Consider the following 21,572-nt stretch of genomic DNA (forward strand, 5'->3'; position numbering starts at 1 on the left):
TACATTAACATGCTTGTTTTCGCTCTCTATGGTGATTCACTGTCGTGTTTGGTTTCCTTGTGTTCATGTGTGAGATTAACTTGTTGTCAGGCTGATCTGAAAGGAAACCCACAAGCATGCTTTAAAAGCAGTCGGTATCTAAAAATCGCTGTCCATATCTAGCTCTACTGTACGTCTCTGCTCTCTGCCTGACTCAAATAATGCATTTTGTACTATTTGATTACAGGTTAAAGCCTTATCTCTGCAAAGAAAAATCATTGCTGCTTTGTGTCTTTCTGTGCTTTTTCTGACGTTTAATTTTAGCATGCATTGTAAGTAAAAAGATCATATTCATCACAACGCACACTTTCTTTAAAAGATCCCTAATGAAACTGTAAAAACAACATCTGCAATGGTTTGTTTCATCATTTTTTTTAGCTTTCCCAGTAGCATCTCTTAATCCTATCAGTGGAATATACAGTGGCGAATCCAATTTAATCCTCCTACCATAAAGGAGACAGAAACCTAGAAGCTCTGCTTCCTGTATATGGTTTATATAATGAGCCAATGTTCTTCACAAATGATGAAACGGTGTGGTTATATTCATAACCAAAGGAACTTTAACTAGACCAGTACACAGCATGGAACTGCAAAACACTGTCAGTTTATGAAGAATCCGGAGTGATATCAGTCACTATCAGACTGGATGCCTCGTATTAAAAGTAGATTTATAAAACAGATCTTACAATGCTGACATGTGCACTCTAACTAATAATTTCTAAGGTAACAGAACAGCTTTAAGATCAGCTAATACAGTCTTTCTTTAGTGACAATAAGAAATTATGAATCTACATTTTTTTATCTGCAATTATTTATATTGGCAAACTGATGTTGCCAGGTCAACACTTACTATTTAGCTATATTGTGCACATTTTAAAAATAATACCATTTTCTTTCAATTCTCCATATTTGTATTATTCAAATCATTAACAAATTTAACAATTAAATCAAAGATCAATGTAAAGCACTACAGAGGCTATAAGCAGAAATCATATAATGCAATGGGTTACAAATATATAATCTGCAGGTAATTAGGCAATATGCGCCCATCATAATGAAATGTACATCTTTACCTTTATGTGGATGAGAATGTAAATCCTGCTGTGCGTACTTCACTTTCTCACACTGGGCTTCTCAAACTGAATTCCATCGTCTGGGACTAAAAATAAGTGATGCTGTTAATGCATCTGGTGTTTTTATCTCCGTCTGAGGAGAATATCCACTCGTTAAAAGACGTGTAATCAGAAACGTCACTGTTTTACATAATGTTTTTAATTTATTTTTTGTGAGCGAGACGTTGTTTCAGTTCAGCAGCTGGTAATCCAAGTGCATCTAACAGCCGCTCATCTCGAGCCGAGCATGTGGAGCGCGTGGGCTCCTCCTTGAACTGACATCGCGCTCCAGCACGCTCAAACACACATTTAGGCTGTGTTTCAAAACCTAGTGAGCTGCCTTCATAGACAGCATTTTGACACCCATAGGCTATTCATAAAAAAAAATAAAAAATAAAAATAGGCCTACATGCATTCATAGAATGTGCTGTCTATAGGAACCGAAGGTATATTAGCGTAATAATAAACATATATTCACACAGTGTGAGAATTATTCGGGGACTTTTCTATTGCTGCCCAAACCATAACCTACCTAAACAAAGCACTAAAAGTTTTTGATATATTTGTGAAAAAAAAAAAAAAAAAAAAAAACTATACCGTGATGAATATTAGCCTAGCTTGCGAACTTGTAATTTGTCAGTGCAGTGTCTAAAACCGATCCTGATGGAAAACGCTCCAGTGCTGAACTGTTGCTATGGTCAGGTCATTTCCTGATTAGAACGCGGCTTCTGTTCCATCTGTGGTTTCTGAAATGTAGTTAGTTGAAACAAATATAGCTTATTATTAGGTAAAAGAATAAATACCCTTAAAGGGATAGTTCACTCAAAAATTCTGTCAGTAATTACTCACCCTCATGTCGTTCCAAACCCGTAAGACTTTCATTCATCTCCGGAACACAAATGAAGATTTTATGATGAAATCTGAGAGCTTGACAGCTACGCAACTACCACTGTGATGCTTCAAAAAGTTCATAAAGAGATTGTAAAACTAATCCATATAAATTGAGCGGTTTAGTCCAAATTAATATGATGAACATTTAATTTAGGCTTTTATTCACATTTTAACATTGATCAGTGAACATAAATAGAAGCACACCCGAACCTGCTTGATGCACGAGAACAAACCTCATTGGTTCTTGTGGAAGCTCAACGTGTGTTCTCAGCTTATGTATAGCAGCCCATAGGAACATACACTAATGAGGCATCTATGTTTATATATCTGTTGTGATATGGAACTACAGGTTGTGGGAGTCACGGAAAGGTGACGTCAGCGCGTGGCCCGAGAGCGCTCTGATGCGTGTGACTGTGTTATGCTCGAGTAGCTTAGCTGTAGCAAAACAAAAGGCCAGTTAATAAAACAGTTCATTCCCAGCAAGACGACTCGGTTCCTCTTTCGTTTTAAAGTATCGACACATGACATGGTGTCAGAAGTGGCCGACTTCACGCTCTGAAAAAAATAAGACATGGCGAAGCTCGGACCTCCGGAATCTTTTGACTTCACGCGCCCGGCAGAATGGCCGATGTGGCGCCGACGTTTCGACCGCTTTCGGGTGGCGTCAAAGTTGGACAAAGATAGCGGTGAAGTGCAGGTAAACACGCTTCTCTACGCCATGGGGAGAGAGGCGGAAGCGATTTATGATTCCTTTGTGTACGATGACAGCGGAGAGGTTGACGAGGAAGAGGAGAGAGGTAGACCGGAGTTGGATTATGACACGGTGATAGCCAAATTCTCCGACCATTTTGTGCCCAAGAGAAACGTGATCCATGAAAGAGCATGTTTTCACAAGAGAGCACAAAAGCCCGGTGAGTCAGTAGAGGCTTTTGTGAGAAGTTTATACGAACTGGCACAGTATTGTGAGTTTGGGCACACTAAAGATGAGCAAATCAGGGACAGAATAGTTATTGGTATATCTGACAACGATGTATCACAGAAGCTACAGCTCGAGCCGGAACTCTCTCTTGAAAGAGCTATTCAAATAGTGCGCCAGAGCGAACAGATAAAGCAACAGAATGTGAGCCTGCGCTCGGAGTGTGCAGTGGACACCATAAGACAGGGGAGGCGGCAGTTCCATGGCAGAAGGAGCAGCAACGATGGACAATGGCAGAAAAAACAGGAACACAGTGAGTCAAAACAGAATCCTACCTGTCCCCGCTGTAACAGACAACATGGTAAAATACATCCTTGCCCAGCCAAGAATAAAAAATGCAGAAGGTGTAATAAAATTGGACATTTTGAGGCAGCTTGTCAGACGAAGATGCTGAAAGAGGTGGTTACAATGCCAAGCAGCACCACTGACACAGATGAGATGTTTTTCCTTGGAGAAGTTACTGAACATGTGTCGGACATAATGGATCAACCTGATTCAGAAAATATGTGGCTTGTTGACTTACCTGTTAATGGCAGCACTGTGAAATTCAAAATAGACACTGGGGCAGACATCAGTGTAATTTCACAGGCTGCATTCAAGAGACTGCCACAGCGCTCCCGCCTGGTCACTGCAAGGAAAGGACCCATCACCAGCCCCGGCGGCGAAGTTAAGAGTATTGGCAAGTTCCTGGCAACAAGTGAGTACAAAGGGGAAAAGTACAGATTCTGGATAACTGTAATTAAAGGGCCATACTCTCACAACCTCCTGGGACGGAGCGTTGCCACAAGGATGGGACTGGTCATGAGAGTAGACGGGATGGACACTGTAATGTTAAGTCATGTGTTTGGGGATATTGGTTTGCTCAAGTGCGACCCCGTAAAAATCGAACTTAAAGCTGATTGTTAGCCCTACTCACTGACGACGCCACGTCGCATTCCGTTCCCAATCCTGGCTAAAGTTGAGGCTGAACTCAAACGCATGCTTGCCCTGGGCATAATAGAAGAGGTTACAGTGCCTTCTGACTGGTGTGCCCCGATGGTTCCAGTAGAGAAGAAGAACAAGGAGCAAGTGCGAGTGTGTGTCGATCTAAAACGCTTAAACAAGGCGGTTAAGCGAGAGAGGTACATCATGCCAACTTTGGAGGATATTGCTCCTAAGCTAGCCAGAGCTAAAGTGTTCTCTACCCTGGACGCCTCCTGCGGATTTTGGCAGATCCCCTTGGATGCTGCCAGCCAAAAGCTGACAACCTTCATCACCCCGATGGGGAGATTCTGCTTCCGACGGCTGCCATTCGGTATCACGTTGGCTCCAGAAATCTTCCAACGACAGATGTCGACACTGTTAAAGGGTCATGATGGAGTTGTTGTAGTAATGGACTTGTTTATGGAGCAACAAGGAAAGAACACGACACACGTCTTGATGCGGTGCTGATGACCATAAAGGACAGTGGTTTAAAGTTGAACAAGGCCAAGTGTCATTTTGGCAAAACAGAAATAAAGTACTTTGGCCACCTCATAAGTGCAGAAGGCATGAGACCTGACACTGACAAAGTAGAAGCCATCACACGGATGCCAAGCCCAACCAATGTTACAGAGCTTAAACAGGTTTTGGGTCTTGTCAACTATGTTGGAAAGTTCCTGCCTGACCTCTCCTCAGAGCTGCATCCCATCACTGCCCTGCTCCGGAAGGAAAATGAGTGGGTGTGGAGTGATGTACAAGAAGCGGCGTTTGAGAAAGTGAAAGCTATGCTTGTGTCAGCACCAGCACTTGCATTTTATGATGTCAACCGCAAGACTGTCATCAGCGCCGATGCGAGCAGCTACGGATTAGGAGCAGCATTATTGCAGGAACATGAGGGTGTGTTAAAGCCAGTTGCATTCTGCTCCCGCACATTGTCAGGTGCAGAGAAGAGATACTCCCAAATTGAAAAGGAGTGTCTTGCAGGAGTGTGGGCCTGTGAGCGCTTCGCTCGCTATGTGCAAGGCATGGAAAGCTTCCTTCTACAAACAGACCACAAACCATTGGTACCCCTCATAAATACATACGACCTGGACAAAGTCCCTCCTAGGTGCCAAAGACTCCTAATGCGCCTACTGAGATTCAATGTCGTGGCTGTGCACGTCCCGGGGAAGCAGCTTGTTGTAGCCGATGCTCTCTCTAGGAGCCCACTGACTCACCGTGATGATGAACACACTGACCAAGAAGTACAAGCATATGTGGAGTCAGTGGTGGCAAATGCGCCTGTTTCATCACAAAAACTTGACAAAATCCGCTCCGCCACACTACAGGATGAAGAGCTGCAAAAGATTGTGCAGTTCATTAGGAACGGATGGCCACCAAAGACATCGCTGTTTCCGTCCCTGCATGGATATTATTCTGTCAGAGTTCACCTCTCTGAGACTGATGGACTGGTGTTGTATCAAGATAGACTGGTTATCCCAGCTGCACTTAGATCAGAAGTGCTCAAACAGCTACACGAGGGACACCAAGGTCTAACAAGGTGTCGCGTTCGAGCTAGGATGTCAGTATGGTGGCCTCGCATCAGTGCAGAGATCGCAACGGCAGTGTCAACATGTAAGTTCTGCATTGAAAATAGACCCACTCAAAGACGTGAACCGCTCCTCACCACACCTTTACCTGGGGGACCCTGGCAGCGCATTGCTGCTGATTTGTGCGAGCTAGAAAGACAGAATTATCTCATTGTGACTGATTATTATTCCAGGGACATTGAAATTGCCCACCTGTCTTCAACATCCAGCCACCAGGTCATTACCAGGCTCAAAGGCATGTTTGCAAGATGGGGGATACCGCTGGAGCTGGTGAGCGACAATGCCACACAATTCACCTCGGGTGAGTTTCAAGACTTCTGCCAAAGCTATGGGTTTGCGCATACAACTACCAGCCCTCATTATCCTCAGGCAAATGGTGCTGTCGAGAGAGCTGTGCAGACTGCTAAGCGCATCCTGAAGCAGCCCGATCCATATCTTGCTCTAATGTGCTACAGAGCCACCCCTAGTGCTGTTACGGGGGTGAGCCCAGCTTTACTTATGGCTGGAAGAGACATTAGGACCACACTTCCTATGTTGGAAGGAAAACTACAAACTTCTCCTGTGGAAAGACATCAAATCCAGCAGAAGGATGCTCAGACTAAATCAGCCTACCGGTTCTTCCATGACCGCCGTCACTCTGCTCAGCCACTTCCAGAACTCCAATCTGGGCAGGCCGTTAGAGTGAAATTGGATGGAGAAAAGGGGTGGAAAACGTCTGCTAAAGTCATTGATAAGTGCAGTGAGCCCCGGTCTTACATCGTGAAGACAGACAAAGGTGCAGTGCTGCGACGCAATAGAAGACATCTGCAGGCAGTCCCGGAGCTTGCTGACCCTCCAGACCAGCAGCAGCAGTCTGAGGGATCTCCGCTGCAGCTGCTCAGCAGCCCTCCTTCTGTGGCTAGACCCAGTCATGGTGACCCTGCTTCTGTCCAGAGACTAAAGGATTCACCTGTGGTGTGTTCACCACACCAGCCGTCCCCTCAGAGGACTGTTCAAGTGACATCCAGAGGTCGTGAGGTCAGAGTACCTCTCAGATATAGAGACACTTGAACACTTAATGACACTTATCTTCACACTGTCTCCTCAGTTATTCTGTTTTGAGTGATAAGTACAGTTAATAAAGCTACATTATGTTCCTAAGTTAAGTTATGTTCCATAGGAATAGATTGTTATGTTTGGGAAATATCCGATAATTGACAGGATAAATAGGAATTATGTGCCTGAGATCACAATAAGTAATGCTGATGTAACACATCAATCACCCAGAGACTGTTATGTTCATGTTTATCTTTATTTGATGTGCAGTACATCTTGTTTAACTGTTTGAGCGTTAACCTTTGAAAAGGGGGAGATGTTGTGATATGGAACTACAGGTTGTGGGAGTCACGGAAAGGTGACGTCAGCGCGTCGCCCGAGAGCGCTCTGATGCGTGTGACTGTGTTATGCTCGAGTAGCTTAGCTGTAGCAAAACAAAAGGCCAGTTAATAAAACAGTTCATTCCCAGCAAGACGACTCGGTTCCTCTTTCGTTTTAAAGTATCGACACATGACAATATCTATGAGCATAGATATATCCTTTGGCTGCATTTGATATCCCACAATTCTGTGCTTCCCATTCTGTGACAGTTGAGCTAAAAATAAAATATAAAAAAATAAAGATGGCATCTGAACGCTGCCTCATGAGGTCTCTTCACGTGCAAACACTACCTACAAAGTCTTTGCCTGAGAATGCAGTGAGGCAACAAGTCAGCTGCCTAAATTTTCGGGACTCGAGTGTAGAGTGTATTTCGCTGTAGAGTTTTATTTAATAGTTATAACGCCTACCTCATCAGCGGTTTACTAAAACCTGCTGACTGACAATAGTCCTATAGCCGTTGGCTACAATGGTCCAACAATGGGCCAAATAAATCAGAGAGACGCCGCAACAGTCAAAGATGTCCATCTTCAAGTTGGCTATTACATGAAGGCCTAAGTGTTAATTAGAAAGCACAATTACAATGTGGATTGCAAGTAGCCAACATGAAATAAATATTTACACCTTGTTCATTGCCTACTGAATTATACAAAAAAAAAGTAAATTATGTCAAAATCTAAAAGTTTCAAACACAAATATGGCTGACAAAAAAATTTAGATTTTAGGTTAAAGGTCAAATTCTTTTTTTTTTTTTCTTTTTTTTTCTTTCTCCCACAGCACTCATTAACAACAAACACCACAACTCTTTCCTGAACAGTCCGGTACAAAACGCTGCTGCCGGGCTTCTTACTGGAACTAGAAAGAAGGAACATATTTGGCCTGTTCTGGCTTCACTTCACTGGTTGCCGGTCAGATACCGTGATACATTTAAGGTTCTGTTGTGTATTCTAAGGGGTTAAATTGACAGGCTCCACAATACATTACAGATATTCTCCACAGGAAATGTTCTAGGCCCTTAAGGTCTTCCAACAGGCTGATGTTGACTGTGCCAAGGTCTCGTTTGAAGTTAAAAGGTGATCATGCCTTTTCTGTCGCTGCTCCATGCCTGTGGAATGATTTGCTGGGACACATTAGGCTGTCTTCCGATGTTGATAGTTTTAAAACCTCACTGACATCACATTTTTTTCCTCTGACATTTGGATCAATGTAGTCTTATTAAATTTAGTTTTCTTGTCAGTTTATTTATTTTATAGTCTAATTATGTTAGATTGTACAGCACTTTGGTCTGTAGTGGCTGATTTAAATGTGCTTTAGAAGTAAAAGTGCCTTGCCATGTGCAATAACAAAAGGGGGAAGTTGAAAGTTAATCATTTTAAAACATTAAAAATGTGAAAAATGTACATAGGTTATGAGAGGTTATACTTTAATAAAGGTGGTTTAAGACAAAAGGCTTGTTTATGATCTTGTTTATGCAGGTTTATGATTTGCAGTTTTGTATTAGGTGATTAAATCCTATTTTTTGAGTGTTTTGGGGGACACCCAAAACACAGAGCTTGCAAAGGAGGGAAATGTAGAATGTCTGAACTGCAGTTAATTGTTTGCTTGAGTGGAGAGAATGGATTTGTTACAGAGAAAGTGCTCCCATATTGACTATTCCAATTACAATGGAGATTCATAGGTGAAGTATTCCTGAGCTAAGACAACCTTCAAGATGCAGCGTGTTCACCAAAAGCAGAATGATACAAGTTGTGTAAAGATACTTGAGATATTATTAAATGCAATTTTTTTTAATAATCAGGACATAGTACACATTTAGCAAGTGTTTATTTTGAAAAATGATTTAGTTTTTCCCGAAAAGTTCCCCTGCTGTATTAAAAAACTGCTGTCTTTTCACTCTTTCCGCTGTTTCATCACTACAGCTCCATCTGAGCACCTGCCAAATGTACTGCCAAATTCTCTGAAACGCCTTTGTGTTTATGGTAGAGAAATGAACATTCAATTCACGGGCAACAGCTCTGGTGGACATTCCTGCTGTCAGCATGCCAAATGCTCGCTCCCTCAAAACTTGCAACATCTGTGGCATTGTGCTGTGTGATAAAACTGCACATTTTAGTGTGGCCTTTTATGGTGGCCAGCCTAAGGCACACCTGTGCAATAATCATGCATCTTGATATGCCACACCTGTGAGGTGGATGGATTATCTCGGCAAAGGAGAAGTGCTCACTAACACAGATTTAGACAGATTCAGCTAATGAAAAATGGGGGAAAAAACAGAGGTGTTGCGTTTATAATTTTGTTCAGTGGAATTTATGTTCAGTAAAAATATTTTTTATCCTGCATACACTTTGGAACCATGAGACATTTTCCTGAGAGGCGGAGATAAGTACTGTCTCAATAACATATCTCATAAATATAATGCTTATTAAAAAACATAATGACCATAATACAGTGGCAATCATCAGTTTTCGGTTTCTTGATTGTTTTGATCATTTCTTTTGGATGCTTGGTTTAGTTACATGTTTACAGGGAAATAATAATTCCCTTTGGTTTGTTTGCCATCTCTGCCTCACATGTTGCTCATACCATCTCTCACGGTCGTGAACAGAGAACGTTTAAAGGTTCTGCCTTAGTTCAAGGAGCTGGAAAATTGATGTCAAACTTTCAATGTGCTGCGAGATTCAAAATGATGATAAAGGAATAAGCAGAAAATTTGAGGGCAAAACCAATCCTGCTGTGATGTTCCTGAAGCTACAATGTTGATTTTCACAACCTTTTCATCCACACTATGACACCCCAGGTGAATAGGGTAAAAAAAGATTAACTAATATAGATCACCATACTCCTCTAGTCTAGTTGATTGATTACATTAATAATTGCAAACATTATTTGCATTACATGTTTTCTGAAATGTTATGTTTAAATATGCAAATGAAGCATTATTTAATTAAATATGCACTCATTTGTATTTCTAGAACAAAAAATCTGAACATTGGATGAAGCCAGGTTCAAAATTTTAGTTTCATTTTTTGATATATTAAAGTCAAAGGTTTTTACTGAGGGGATTTTGGATATCTCTTCTTTTCACTATCCGAAAATTAGGAATAAAATGTTGTATAAAATAAGGCAAATTGTATATGAACAAACCCCTCTGTTTGGTGTATGTAAGTGCTGCTGAAGTGGAGATTTCTGAGCAGGAGAAAAAAATTATTTTGAGGAAACGAAAAGATATGAACTGTAATTGAAATCTACAGAGGCAAATAGATAAAGTGCTATACACACGGTGTATTTTGGATGTTTTCTTTCCACAAGTCTGAAAAAACACTTTATGAAAAGCTAAAAAGCCCCAAATCTTTGACAGATAAAAATCAATGTGTTTGCCTGTGTCTCGCCTCTAAGATTGGATTAATAATAGTATATCCTTTTAGTGATAAATTCACAAAAGAAAAAAAATCCATGAATGTATTTTTTTTTTTTTTTTTTTTTTTTACAAACATTAGTTGAGCTATCTACACTGCGCATTTTGTCTTGTGTTGACCGGTCTTCAAAGCTCGGCTTTATTTTATATATTTCATTTATGCCATAACAATGCAACACCGTGACTCTTACATGAACCGAACACTCTCTCTCCTTCTGATCCAACTCCTTTCCCATCTGTGAATAAATTCACACTCATACACACACACTCGCACTCAGACAGGAAAAGATTTGATGAGCATGAAGCAGCATATTTATGACACATTAAAACTTTCAAAGGATGATATCTTTATGGCTCAGAAGGACTAAACGTGCCATATTCAGAAGCTTGAGATTAAATACTTTTTGTCTCTGAGAGATGTGTACCGATCCACATACAGTATTTGGAATTATCTCCATGTCTTTGTGAACACAAAATTTGAAATAGCTTTTACTTTTTACTTTGAATATTCCTCTTCAAGTAAATTATGTTTTTTTTTAGATTTCCAACTTTATTTAGTGTGCAATGCTGCTGATTGAGGATTTAAAAAGGCCTGCAAAGTTACAAAGTCAGTCCAAAGTGAGTTATTCTCTATATCAGTGTCACTGTTTCTGAACTCCCTGAAACGGGAAAATAATTCCCATACGCAAAAAAAGGGGCATGAGTTGCATTAGTACAGTGTGCGCTTATAAACATGCTGGAAGCGGTTGACCAATCACAACACACTGATCCAGCCAACCAATCAGAGCACATTGTGCTTTTCAGAAGGAGGGGCTTCATAGAGACTAAACAGCGTTTTACTGACATACTGGGAGGAGAAGAGCTGCAACAATGTCAAATACATGAAAAGTAGTGTTTTAAAAAAAAAATCAAGAATGAAAACCTAAAAAGGGTATAATAGGTCCCCTTTAATCATAACAGTAATTTTCCCAGTTATAAATTGATATCGTCTTCATTTGTTCACTTTCAGAAGAGATGCTTTCAGAAGAGTTCAGGCCGACCTCAGTTAAAGGTTAAACTCAGCAGGAAACACAAAGACAAGATGTCCTTATTTTTCCCTCACAGCAGTTATCAGAGCAGAACACCAGTCTGGTCATGCCTGAAAGAAAAGGCAGAGGAACTGAGGGCCATACATGTCTCTCACAGGAGGATGAAAGCAGGCCAGAGTCCAGTGAGTTATCATGAGATCACACTTGTTTTTATAAGCAACTATGGTCCCCACTATACAATCATTCGGATTAGGATTGAGTATCTCTCTGCAGCTCAAAAACATAGTGGCCCGAGTTGATGTACTGTATCACTGAGTAAGGTGGCAGTATATTACCAATCATTGTATTATGGACCTTTCAGAGGAAGATAATGTGATGATCGTTGATGTCTATTATTTCATCTGATTCTAATCCATTTGGATGTGCTGTCATACACTCCACCCATGATATCATTCCTTTCTGGAGCCTTAAAAAAGAGAAATCAGAGTGTAGTCTCCATAACAAACCATTTGTGAGAATTAGGCCGATTGCTCGTCATCACGTTTAATGCACGCTCAGGCAAACTTGGCATGTACGTTGCAATTTGTCACGATGCCACCTTCACTCCCTGAGGCACTGAGCAAATAAGATACAGGCTGTGTTGTGTTTGAAGAACCCTTACAACGATTATCTCTCTTCACTCCATGAACTGCTCATCATGTATGGGAAATTATAGATAAAGATAGTCATTATCTTTTATGTTATCAATGGTGTGAAGTAATAGCATTGTCATATTTCAGTTCCTCTTCCCCTTCTGAGCATTGAAAATCTGAAATGTGTTTTTAACCGAATAAATATTTTTTAAAGAATCTGGTAACCCTTTACAATAGGGTTTCATTTGCTAACATTAGTTGTGTCGTGACAACTTCCTAAATATTTGGCGTGGTAATGTACATGACTATTAAATATGTTTGGTCTTGGCTAAACAGATCTGCTACGCTGTTGCTGCTGTTGATTATTGCTGCTGCTGTTATTGCTGCTGCTTCTGCTCTTATTGCTGCTGCTTCTGCTGTTATTGTTGCTGCTGCTGCTGCTGTTACTGCTACTGTTGTTATTGCTGCTGCTGCTGTTATTGCTGCTGCTGTTGTTGCTGCTGCTGTTACTGCTACTGTTATTGCTGCTGCTGCTGTTATTGCTGCTGCTGCTGTTATTGTTGCTGCTGCTGTTACTGCTACTGTTGTTATTGCTGCTGCTGCTGCTGCTGTTACTGCTACTGTTGTTATTGCTGCTGCTGCTGCTGTTATTGCTGCTGCTGCTGTTACTGCTACTGTTGTTATTGCTGCTGCTGCTGCTGTTACTGCTACTGTTGTTATTGCTGCTGCTGCTGTTATTGCTGCTGCTTATGCTCTTATTGCTGCTGCTGCTGCTGTTATTGTTGCTGCTGCTGCTGTTACTGCTAATGTTGTTATTGCTGCTGCTGCTGCTGCTGTTATTGCTGCTGCTTATGCTCGTATTGCTGCTGCTGTTATTGCTGCTGCTTATGCTCTTATTGCTGCTGCTGCTGCTGTTACTACTACTGTTGTTGTTATTGCTGCTGCTGCCATTGCTGCTGTTATTGCTGCTGCTGCTGCTGCTGTTATTGCTGCTGCTGCTGCTGCTGCTGTTATTGCTGCTGCTGCTGCTGCTGCTGTTATTGCTGCTGCTGCTGCTGTTATTGCTGCTGCTGCCATTGCTGCTGCTGCTGCTGTTGCTGCTGCTGTTATTGTTGCTGCTGCTGCTGCTGCTGTTATTGCTGCTGCTGTTACTGCTACTATTGTTGCTGCTGCTGTTATTGCTGCTGCTGCTGCTTTTACTGCTACTGCTGCTGTTATTGCTGTTGCTGTTACTGCTACTGTTGTTATTGCTGCTACTGCTGTTATTGCTGTTGCTGTTGCTGCTGTTATTGCTGCTGCTGCTGCTGCTGCTGCTGCTGTTATTGCTGCTTCTGCTGTTATTGCTGCTGTTATTGCGGCTTGTTATTGCTGCTACTGCTGTTATTGCTGCTGCTGTTATTGCTGTTGCTGCTGTTATTGCTGCTGTTGCTCCTGCTGCTGTTATTGCTGCTGCTGCTGCTGCTGCTGCTGTTAGTGTTGCTGCTGCTGCTGCTGTTATTGCTGCTTCTGTTGTTATTGCTGCTGCTGCTGCTGCTGTTATTGCTGTTGTTGCTTTTATTGCTGCTTCTGCTGTTATTGCTGCTGCTGTTATTGCTGATGTTATTGCGGCTTCTGCTGTTATTGCTGCTGCTGTTATTGCTGCTTCTGCTGTTATTGCTTCTGTTGTTGCTGCTTCTGCTGTTATTGCTGCTGCTGTTATTGCTGTTTCTGCTGTTATTGCTGCTGCTGCTGCTGCTGTTATTGTTGCTGCTGCTGCTGTTATTGCTGCTTCTGCTGTTATTGCTGCTGCTGTTATTGCTGTTTCTACTGTTATTGCAGCTGCTGCTGCTGCTGTTATTGCTGCTTGTGCTGTTATTGCTGCTATTGCTGCTGTTATTGCTGTTTCTACTGTTATTGCTGCTGCTGCTGCTGTTATTGCTGCTTCTGCTGTTATTGCTGCTATTGCTGCTGTTTTTGCTGCTTCTGCTGTTATTGCTGCTGCTGCTGCTGTTATTGCTGCTTCTGCTGTTATTGCTGCTTCTGCTGTTATTGCTGCTGCTGCTGTTATTGCTGCTACTCTTGTTATTGCTGCTGCTGCTGTTATTGCTACTGCTGTTATTGCTGCTGCTGCTGCTGTTATTGCTGCTGTTATTGCTGCTGCTGCTGCTGCTGCTGTTATTGCTGCTGCTGTTATTGCTGCTGCTGTGATTGCAATAATCAACAGCTGTAGCAATAACAGTAGCAGCAATTATCAACAGCAGCAGCAATAACAGCAACAGCAGCAATAACATCAATAATCAACAGCAGCAGCAGCAATAACAGCAGCAGCAGCAATAACAGCTACAGCAGCAATAACAGCAGCAGCTGTAAAAATAACAGCAGCAGCAATAACAGCTACAGCAGCAAATTAACAGCACATAATTTGACACATTATTACTCTCATCTTTATTTTTAGCAGTATAAGAAAGCCTAAATATTTCAGGATATACATATCTAAGGGCATAAGTTCTTACTAAGAAAAAAAGAAATATGTTGTTGCTTAATAAGAATTATATTTTTGGGCCCCACCTACAGAGAAATTGAAGTTTCAACAAACCAGTAACTTATGAGGTGTTCTGCATTATTAAACATTTGTAAATGGGTTTTGCAGTCTCTGTTGAAAAACTGTCACTTTTAATTTAAATGTGTCACTGCCGAGAAATGAAAGTTCCAGACTTGTGATTTACATAAAGCGCACCTTTGCTGATTGACTGATTTGTGTATTTATTTCATGGCAGTATCCTGCCACCTCTCAGCAAACCTAAAATATATGACTTTATTAAGCCCCAAATTCAGTTGTGCTGCTGTGCAACCTGCTAAACCTGCTGAGGGCTAACAAATCTCTTTTTAGTATAAAACTATTAACCTTTGCAGACTTCACCACAGCATGCAGACTCTGCAAAAGATGTAAGATTGTAATCCAACTCCCATATATGAGTGACATGAATTCACAATGAGTCTGTATTTCTGGAATAATAATTTCTGTATTTCTTGTTATTGGAGGAAAAGCTGCAGCTTTTCAAAATGTATTCAAGATATATCATAATGCATTTATCATTGTAGTTTTAAGTAGAGTCTCTAACCTCAAGGGAGTATGTTACTATTGAGACTCAATATTGTACTATATTGAGACTTCTCTCCATCGGGTACATATTTAGATAATTTATAACTATAATGTCTTAATCAGGTTGGGAAAAACAACACTTTCTTAATGCAATGGAAAAGAACAATGAAATACCACCCTTTTCATGCCAACTTAAAATATTGAGCTGCAGAAATGCTTTTAAAAATGTAATCATGTGTGTCTTCAACAATGTAAAACAAGTAATAAAAACTCAGTGAGTGTTTTAGCGCAATTTTCTCACCTCATGGGATCACAACACTAAGAGATAGTAAATCTTTTCCTGGGTTTTTTTGTGCGTTCCCGAGATTAGACCTTCCTTAACATAATACCGAAAACCCGAAGTCTCTAGGTGGTCTGGTTGAGGAGTAGATAGAAGTGCAAGATTTGTGCGCACAGACGCACAGAACAGAAATCAATCAATTTTGTCCGGTGGAAAATTGCGCTAAAAAATACTTTTTATAAAGTGTCACAGCAAAATAATTTCTTAGAGAGTTCCAGTAGTAGAGCATTATACTGCATGAATACAGAACTCCACCTTGTGGCGGTTTTAGACAACATTAATCTGAAGCCTAAAACATGTAAGAAAAAAATTAATCTGAAGCCATTGACTGAGACTGACTATCTGTGGAACATTAAGTTTCCAAATTTGTTCATGATAAATTCAGCTTTGCTTTATTTATCTTGACATTAAATTACATTTTCTGTGTGACAGATGCTTCAGGCCACATTATGGCGACCATTCACGACCTAACAAGTTAATTACGTGATAGATAAACTAGGGGGCGCTATACTTTCAAATAAAACTTCACGTGGTAACCATAAAAGGGTTAGTTCACCCAAAAATGAAAATTCTGTCATTTACTCACCCTCATGTTGTTCATGGTTATAGCCTACATTACAATAACTACATAATTATTAATAAAGATAAAAAGAAACATAATTAGGCCTAAGTCATGTAAACATGACTTAGGCTATTCATGTTTCTTTTTTCTTTTATATTATTATTATTTAAAAAATGTTTTTCATTAACTGAAACATTGCACAGCAGTTAAACACCTAGTGATGAAGGTCGAAATGGCCGGTGCTCAATTCTGTGCCTCTGCTGTGTGAGCGTGATTTAATGTGCTGAGTAACGCCATATTCCCCACCGTGATATGGCTTCGAGATATGAGATTAAATTCTTCCGTCTAGCTGTTGTTAAATTTACCTGTAGGCTATATTTTGTTTTTCGCCAGAGCACCACCTCTCCCATTTCAATTTCCCGCGTCTTCCTGCGTAGATATCAACCGCGCAACTTGGTTGTCCAGGTTGAGGTCACAAATGGGTTGAAATTTGTATGTGTCGATTGTGTGAGCAGGATGCGTTTCATATAAAAAAATTGGCAACTGAATAACCTTGGAATAATAAATTGATGTTATATTGCTAATATATTGATGGGCCATACAAATTGCTACGGGAGTTTCCTCAGAGAAATAACAAAAAGGGAGTGGGGCGGGAGATGGGGTGTGAAACACGGGAGATTCCCGGGGAAACGGGAGTGTTGTTCCAAACCTGTATGAGGTTCTTTCTTCTGTTGAACACAAATATATATATATATATATTTAAAAATATTGGTAACCAAGTAACCAGAACTTTAACAATAATGTAAATTTTGAGATTTTGGAAATGAAAATGGATGTACAGGTGATTATGATGTGAGTAATTATGTGTTAGGCTATTTATGGTAATATTCTTCATGTGACAGATCAAACAACAACATGAATTGAGAGTTCTCTTTAATACTTCAAAAATGATTGGAGAAATTATTGATGCAGATGAAAGACTTTATTCGGGATTGATATAAAGTGCCGTTACAAAGGCATGACATGAGACACAACATGATTTGAATTCAATTTAGTATAAAATGTAGGTTAACATTGTATAAAAATTAATATACAACACTCAGGTCAAACACGCGTAATTTAAAAAAATGTGTAATTTCTCGAAATTTTACACAAAAAACAACCTGCTATTTTTAACCCAACAGACTATTTACGTTTATCATGCTTGCTCTTGTCAGTTTAGATGTCACTATAGCTTTCTGAAATGACTGTCATGTTAGACTTAGATGATCCTTGATAAAACTTCAGCATATTAAATAATGTTTCTAAGTAAGCATTGCCAGTTAAACATTGTGCTTTATCACTTAAACAGTGTTAGACTTATTATTGTATTTAATTTAATTAAAAAAATGGTGAATTCTTATTTTATTGAAAATAAAAATATACACAGGCATAGAAAAATACATGAGAATATTAAACAAACCTTCATTTTAAAAACAATCAACATCATATGTCCACAGAGTGAGCTGTGCATCCAATACTGTAAAATCAGTGCAATCATCTTTGTCAGTAAAACAGTGAGAATGACTTAATGAACAATTATTTGGCCGACGTCACCCTTGGTGGCTGAGCCTTTACTCGTCTTAGGTACTGTTTAGAAACTCTTATTGACTTCTTTGAGGTTCTCCAACCTTTGCTCCCTGAGAACAACAAAACACATGGTTAGACCAGACATTGAAAATAATGCTGTCCTATTGTCTTGATAATGACTTTCTCAAACACAAAGCGATCAAACATACCATTTTTAACACAAACATCCATGCAGCTTTTTTTGGAGATGAAGTTATTGTTGCTTCCTCCGCATCCCGTATATATGAACTCCTCGCATGTTTTTGTAGCAGAGTTGTAGTAATACCTTTCCATGGAAGCTGAGCACTTTCCTTTATCCAAAATATCATGGCAAATCACAGGGATCGCTGAAAAAAATTAAACACAACAGAAATGTTTAACTTTAGATCTTTGCATTTTCTAGGGACCTCAAAAGTGTTCTAGGTGGAGCCGGAATACATAAATAAGCCAGGCAAGAGACTGGAAACCATTTAGACATGAAGGCCATTAAACAAGCTTGTTGTGCTGATGATTTGAAAAGATGAGAACAAAAATGTCTTAATGTGTTCCAACGAAGGGTCCCAACAAGTACACCGGCCCCTTAATGTTCTGTTCTATGTTCCGCTCATCAGTTTTAATAATGCCATTGACATTTCCTCACCAAATCATTATCAAGGTCCAATGCTTTATTGCCTTTTTTTTATTCTGCATTTTTATTATTTGATTTGATCTGCAAATGCTTCAGTGAGACTTTTTTTTAGAAATGCTACAGCCACAGTGTTTCTACTTACTTTTAGGAGGTTTGCAATATTCCAGACATCCCTGAAAGTTTTCAAACATGTTTTCATTGCCTTGGCAACCACCATAAGAGAAGGGTTCACACTGCATGGAGGTCATATTGAAGAAATAACGCTTGAAGATGCCTCTGCAGGGCCCCTCTTTCTTTGGGAAACGACAGATCCGGGGGATTTCTGTAGTGTGCGAAACAAAACACGTTTAAGTGAGCATTTCACATCAGAAGTGAGCTTATGATCGGTTTAAACCATAACTGCCCTCAGAACTCTCATTAAAAAATCCCATTTAAGATTCCTTACGAAAAATAAGTGTACTTAAAGCTGCAGTCTGTAACTTTTTTTGTGTTCAAAATTGACAAAATTTATATAATAAGCGAGTACATCATGAATACATTTTCCAAACCATTTTTTGTCTTATCCTGAATCACTACGGTACACCTATCTTAAGTGTTTATATTCATACTATTTTAGACTGGTTCTTAGCCCAGTTCCTGCGTGACTCGTCATAGACATAAACAGAGATAAGTAGTTCCGGCTATACAATGTTCTTCCACAAGACACATGCAGTTCTGCTTATTAACCGCTAGAGCGCCAAAAGTTACAGACTGCAGCTTTAAGTTCAAGTACATTTTGAAGTATACTTCATGTATAAGTATACTAATATCAATGTACTAGATGTATACTTGAAGTGTACTGTTTAATACTACTTGGGACTAAATTGGCCCACTTTTCAACGTATAAAAGTATACCTCCAAGTATACTTTAAGTGTAACAGTACTCAACTTTGAGAACACAAGTTTTTTTAAGTCTTTTTGTTCATATACTGCAACTATACTACAAGTGAACTTAAAGGCATACTGATAGTTTACTAGTCAAATACTTGTAGCACACTTTTTAGTTTATAAAAGTACACTTTGAAATGTACTCTCTACTAGTTTAGTAGTTTTATACTGCAAGTATGCTTGTAAGTGTTCTTGAAGTGAACACAACATCATACTTTTGTTTACAATTTATATATTAATTTTGAACTTTAAGTAAAAAGTTCCAAACTATTTTCAAAAAGCCTACTATGTTCCAGTTTAGGTATTATTTTTTATACTTGACAAATACCTTTAACTGTACTTTGACTTTGTTGTAAAAACATTTAAAGCAACATGCAACCTTTTTTATCAACACTTGAATCAGGGTACGTTTTATTTAAAAAAAAAAAAAAAAAAAAAAAAAGCTGAAAAAAATCGCTTTTCTTTTTAAAGACTACGTCTGGATCGGATTCAGAGCGATGATTAAACCATAGATGGAGTAGATCGTGTCCATCAACACACCTACAAAGCTTCACAGTCGTTAACACTTCCTGCTGTTTATCTTCTATCACTTGTTTCTGCTTCTTCTTCATCTGTTAATTTTGATCTGGAGATTCTGAAGTCTTTCAGAAGATGCGTAATAGCTAGAATAAATGAGGCTATAAAACTTTTTTTTAAAGCAGAGGGTCTGTTCTTTCTTTTGATATACTGCATGTTCAGAATCATATTTGCATACAACAAAATATTCTGGGGGCCATGAAACTTTTGTGAAAATGATCAAAAACACTGGTGGTGGCTGGCAACTTTTTTTTTTTTTTTTTACGCCGGCGGTGAAACAGTTAATAGGCTACTATACTCAATCAAAAGAGTAAACACAACTACAAACCAAGTATACTTTTTAGTATATCTCGATCAAAAGATTGAGTGCAATAGGCTATAGGCAAACAGGCTACTTAGACTTTTCTGTCAGTAGCCTATAAGTCTAACTATAGCCTACTTAAGTGCAATTTTAAGTATAATTTTGAGAAGTACATAAAGTATATTCTTGAAAAGGACATAAAAAGTAGACAAAGTATACCTTCTTATTTTTAGTTTAAAAGAAGTAAGTAGCACACTTGAATAAACTTCTTTTTCGTAAGGGATGCCATGTGTATTGTTTACAGAGCATTTACGTATATTTATAATAAAACGTAGGCCTACTTGGAATCCTGAAGCAAGTTTTCTGACATTCCATAAATGACTTGAAGTTGTTTGCGTTTCCTCCACAACCGCTATAGCTGAAATCCTCACACGTTTGGGTGATTGTATTGTAGTAATAGCGCTGGATGTCGTCATTGCACGTTCCTTCTTCAACTTGCAGCAGACAAACTTCTGTGAGGGAATAAATAACGCGGTAAAATTTTAATAAACCTCAAGCTCAAATTCACTTGCAACTTTTAAGTGTCACGTTTCAACAACATAATGCCTGTTTCGCCATTTTACTAACCATTAAAAGAGCACAATGTTACATTTACCTTTGGGTTGTTGTCCGACGGCGCTTTGCAGCAGAACAACAAGCAAAAGTCCTCCAAGCAAATCACACACCATTGTGAGAGATTATGGATTCTAAGGTCGCGTGTATAGTCTGATATACTAACTGCTATGTTACTCGCCTGATATGTTACTAACTTGACTTCTCCCAATCGTTGCCTTATAAATGGAGAATTTGTCAGGGGGGAATTGGAAGGGCGGGCTAAACTTAGTCATTTCCATGACAATTCCATTGTCTCAACACAGTATTAGAGCGAAATACGTCTATTCCCGAAGTAGGAAATAAATAATGACGTGTTGAATCATATGAATTATAACAAATGACCATAGAATTATAACAAAGCCAAACTTACTACTACTAACTAGCCTACTACTATAACTATTCTATAGAAATATTAACATATATATAATATAGTAAAAATATAATAAAAATAGTGTATAATCATTATAATTAGCCTACTATAGAATAATAATTAATACAAATAATATTGGAAAAATCACATTTATATTATTATTAACAATATAATAATGAAAACCCCTTTTTATTCATTTTTATTATGTGTATTTCATGTGTGAAATATTTTAAGAGAATGCATTTGTCATATCTTTGATGATAATGAATTATCTAATGTGACAGGTTAGGGGTAAACATGGATTAGCACGCTTATCACAGTAGCCTGTAATACTTTCTATGTCCCCTTGACCTATATTGCAATCCGAAGGTCATTAGAAACCCTTTATATCAGTTTCACTATGTCTGGGATGTAATTCATTTGTTAAGTAAATATGTATTAGGCTACTTCTGTGTGTATGGTAATCCAC

At 39.2% G+C, this 21,572-nt stretch overlaps 2 protein-coding genes across 2 annotated transcripts in view; both read right to left on the reverse strand.

The window, feature by feature from the left end:
• Nucleotides 1-1,467, reverse strand: part of calcr (calcitonin receptor) — a 51,101-nt gene extending 49,634 nt beyond the window's left edge. Inside the window, exon 1 of the mRNA XM_081375627.1 lies at nucleotides 1,113-1,467. The gene's annotated coding sequence lies outside the window, so the exon portion shown is untranslated. The remainder of the gene's footprint in view (nucleotides 1-1,112) is intronic.
• Nucleotides 1,468-16,956: 15,489 nt separating this feature from the next.
• On the reverse strand, nucleotides 16,957-21,128 carry tfpi2 (tissue factor pathway inhibitor 2). The gene is made up of 5 exons (XM_081377374.1): nucleotides 20,735-21,128; nucleotides 20,421-20,591; nucleotides 18,418-18,597; nucleotides 17,818-17,994; nucleotides 16,957-17,718 (listed from the first exon to the last, which is right to left on the reverse strand). Exons 1-5 carry the CDS (start codon nucleotides 20,805-20,807, stop codon nucleotides 17,618-17,620), a joined length of 702 nt encoding a protein of 233 aa, XP_081233500.1. The 5' UTR covers nucleotides 20,808-21,128; the 3' UTR covers nucleotides 16,957-17,617.
• Between the last annotated feature and the right edge of the window lie 444 nt (nucleotides 21,129-21,572).

Source organism: Scardinius erythrophthalmus, assembly GCF_964197995.2.
Source record: "Scardinius erythrophthalmus genome assembly, chromosome: 10".
NCBI lineage: Eukaryota > Metazoa > Chordata > Actinopteri > Cypriniformes > Leuciscidae > Scardinius > Scardinius erythrophthalmus.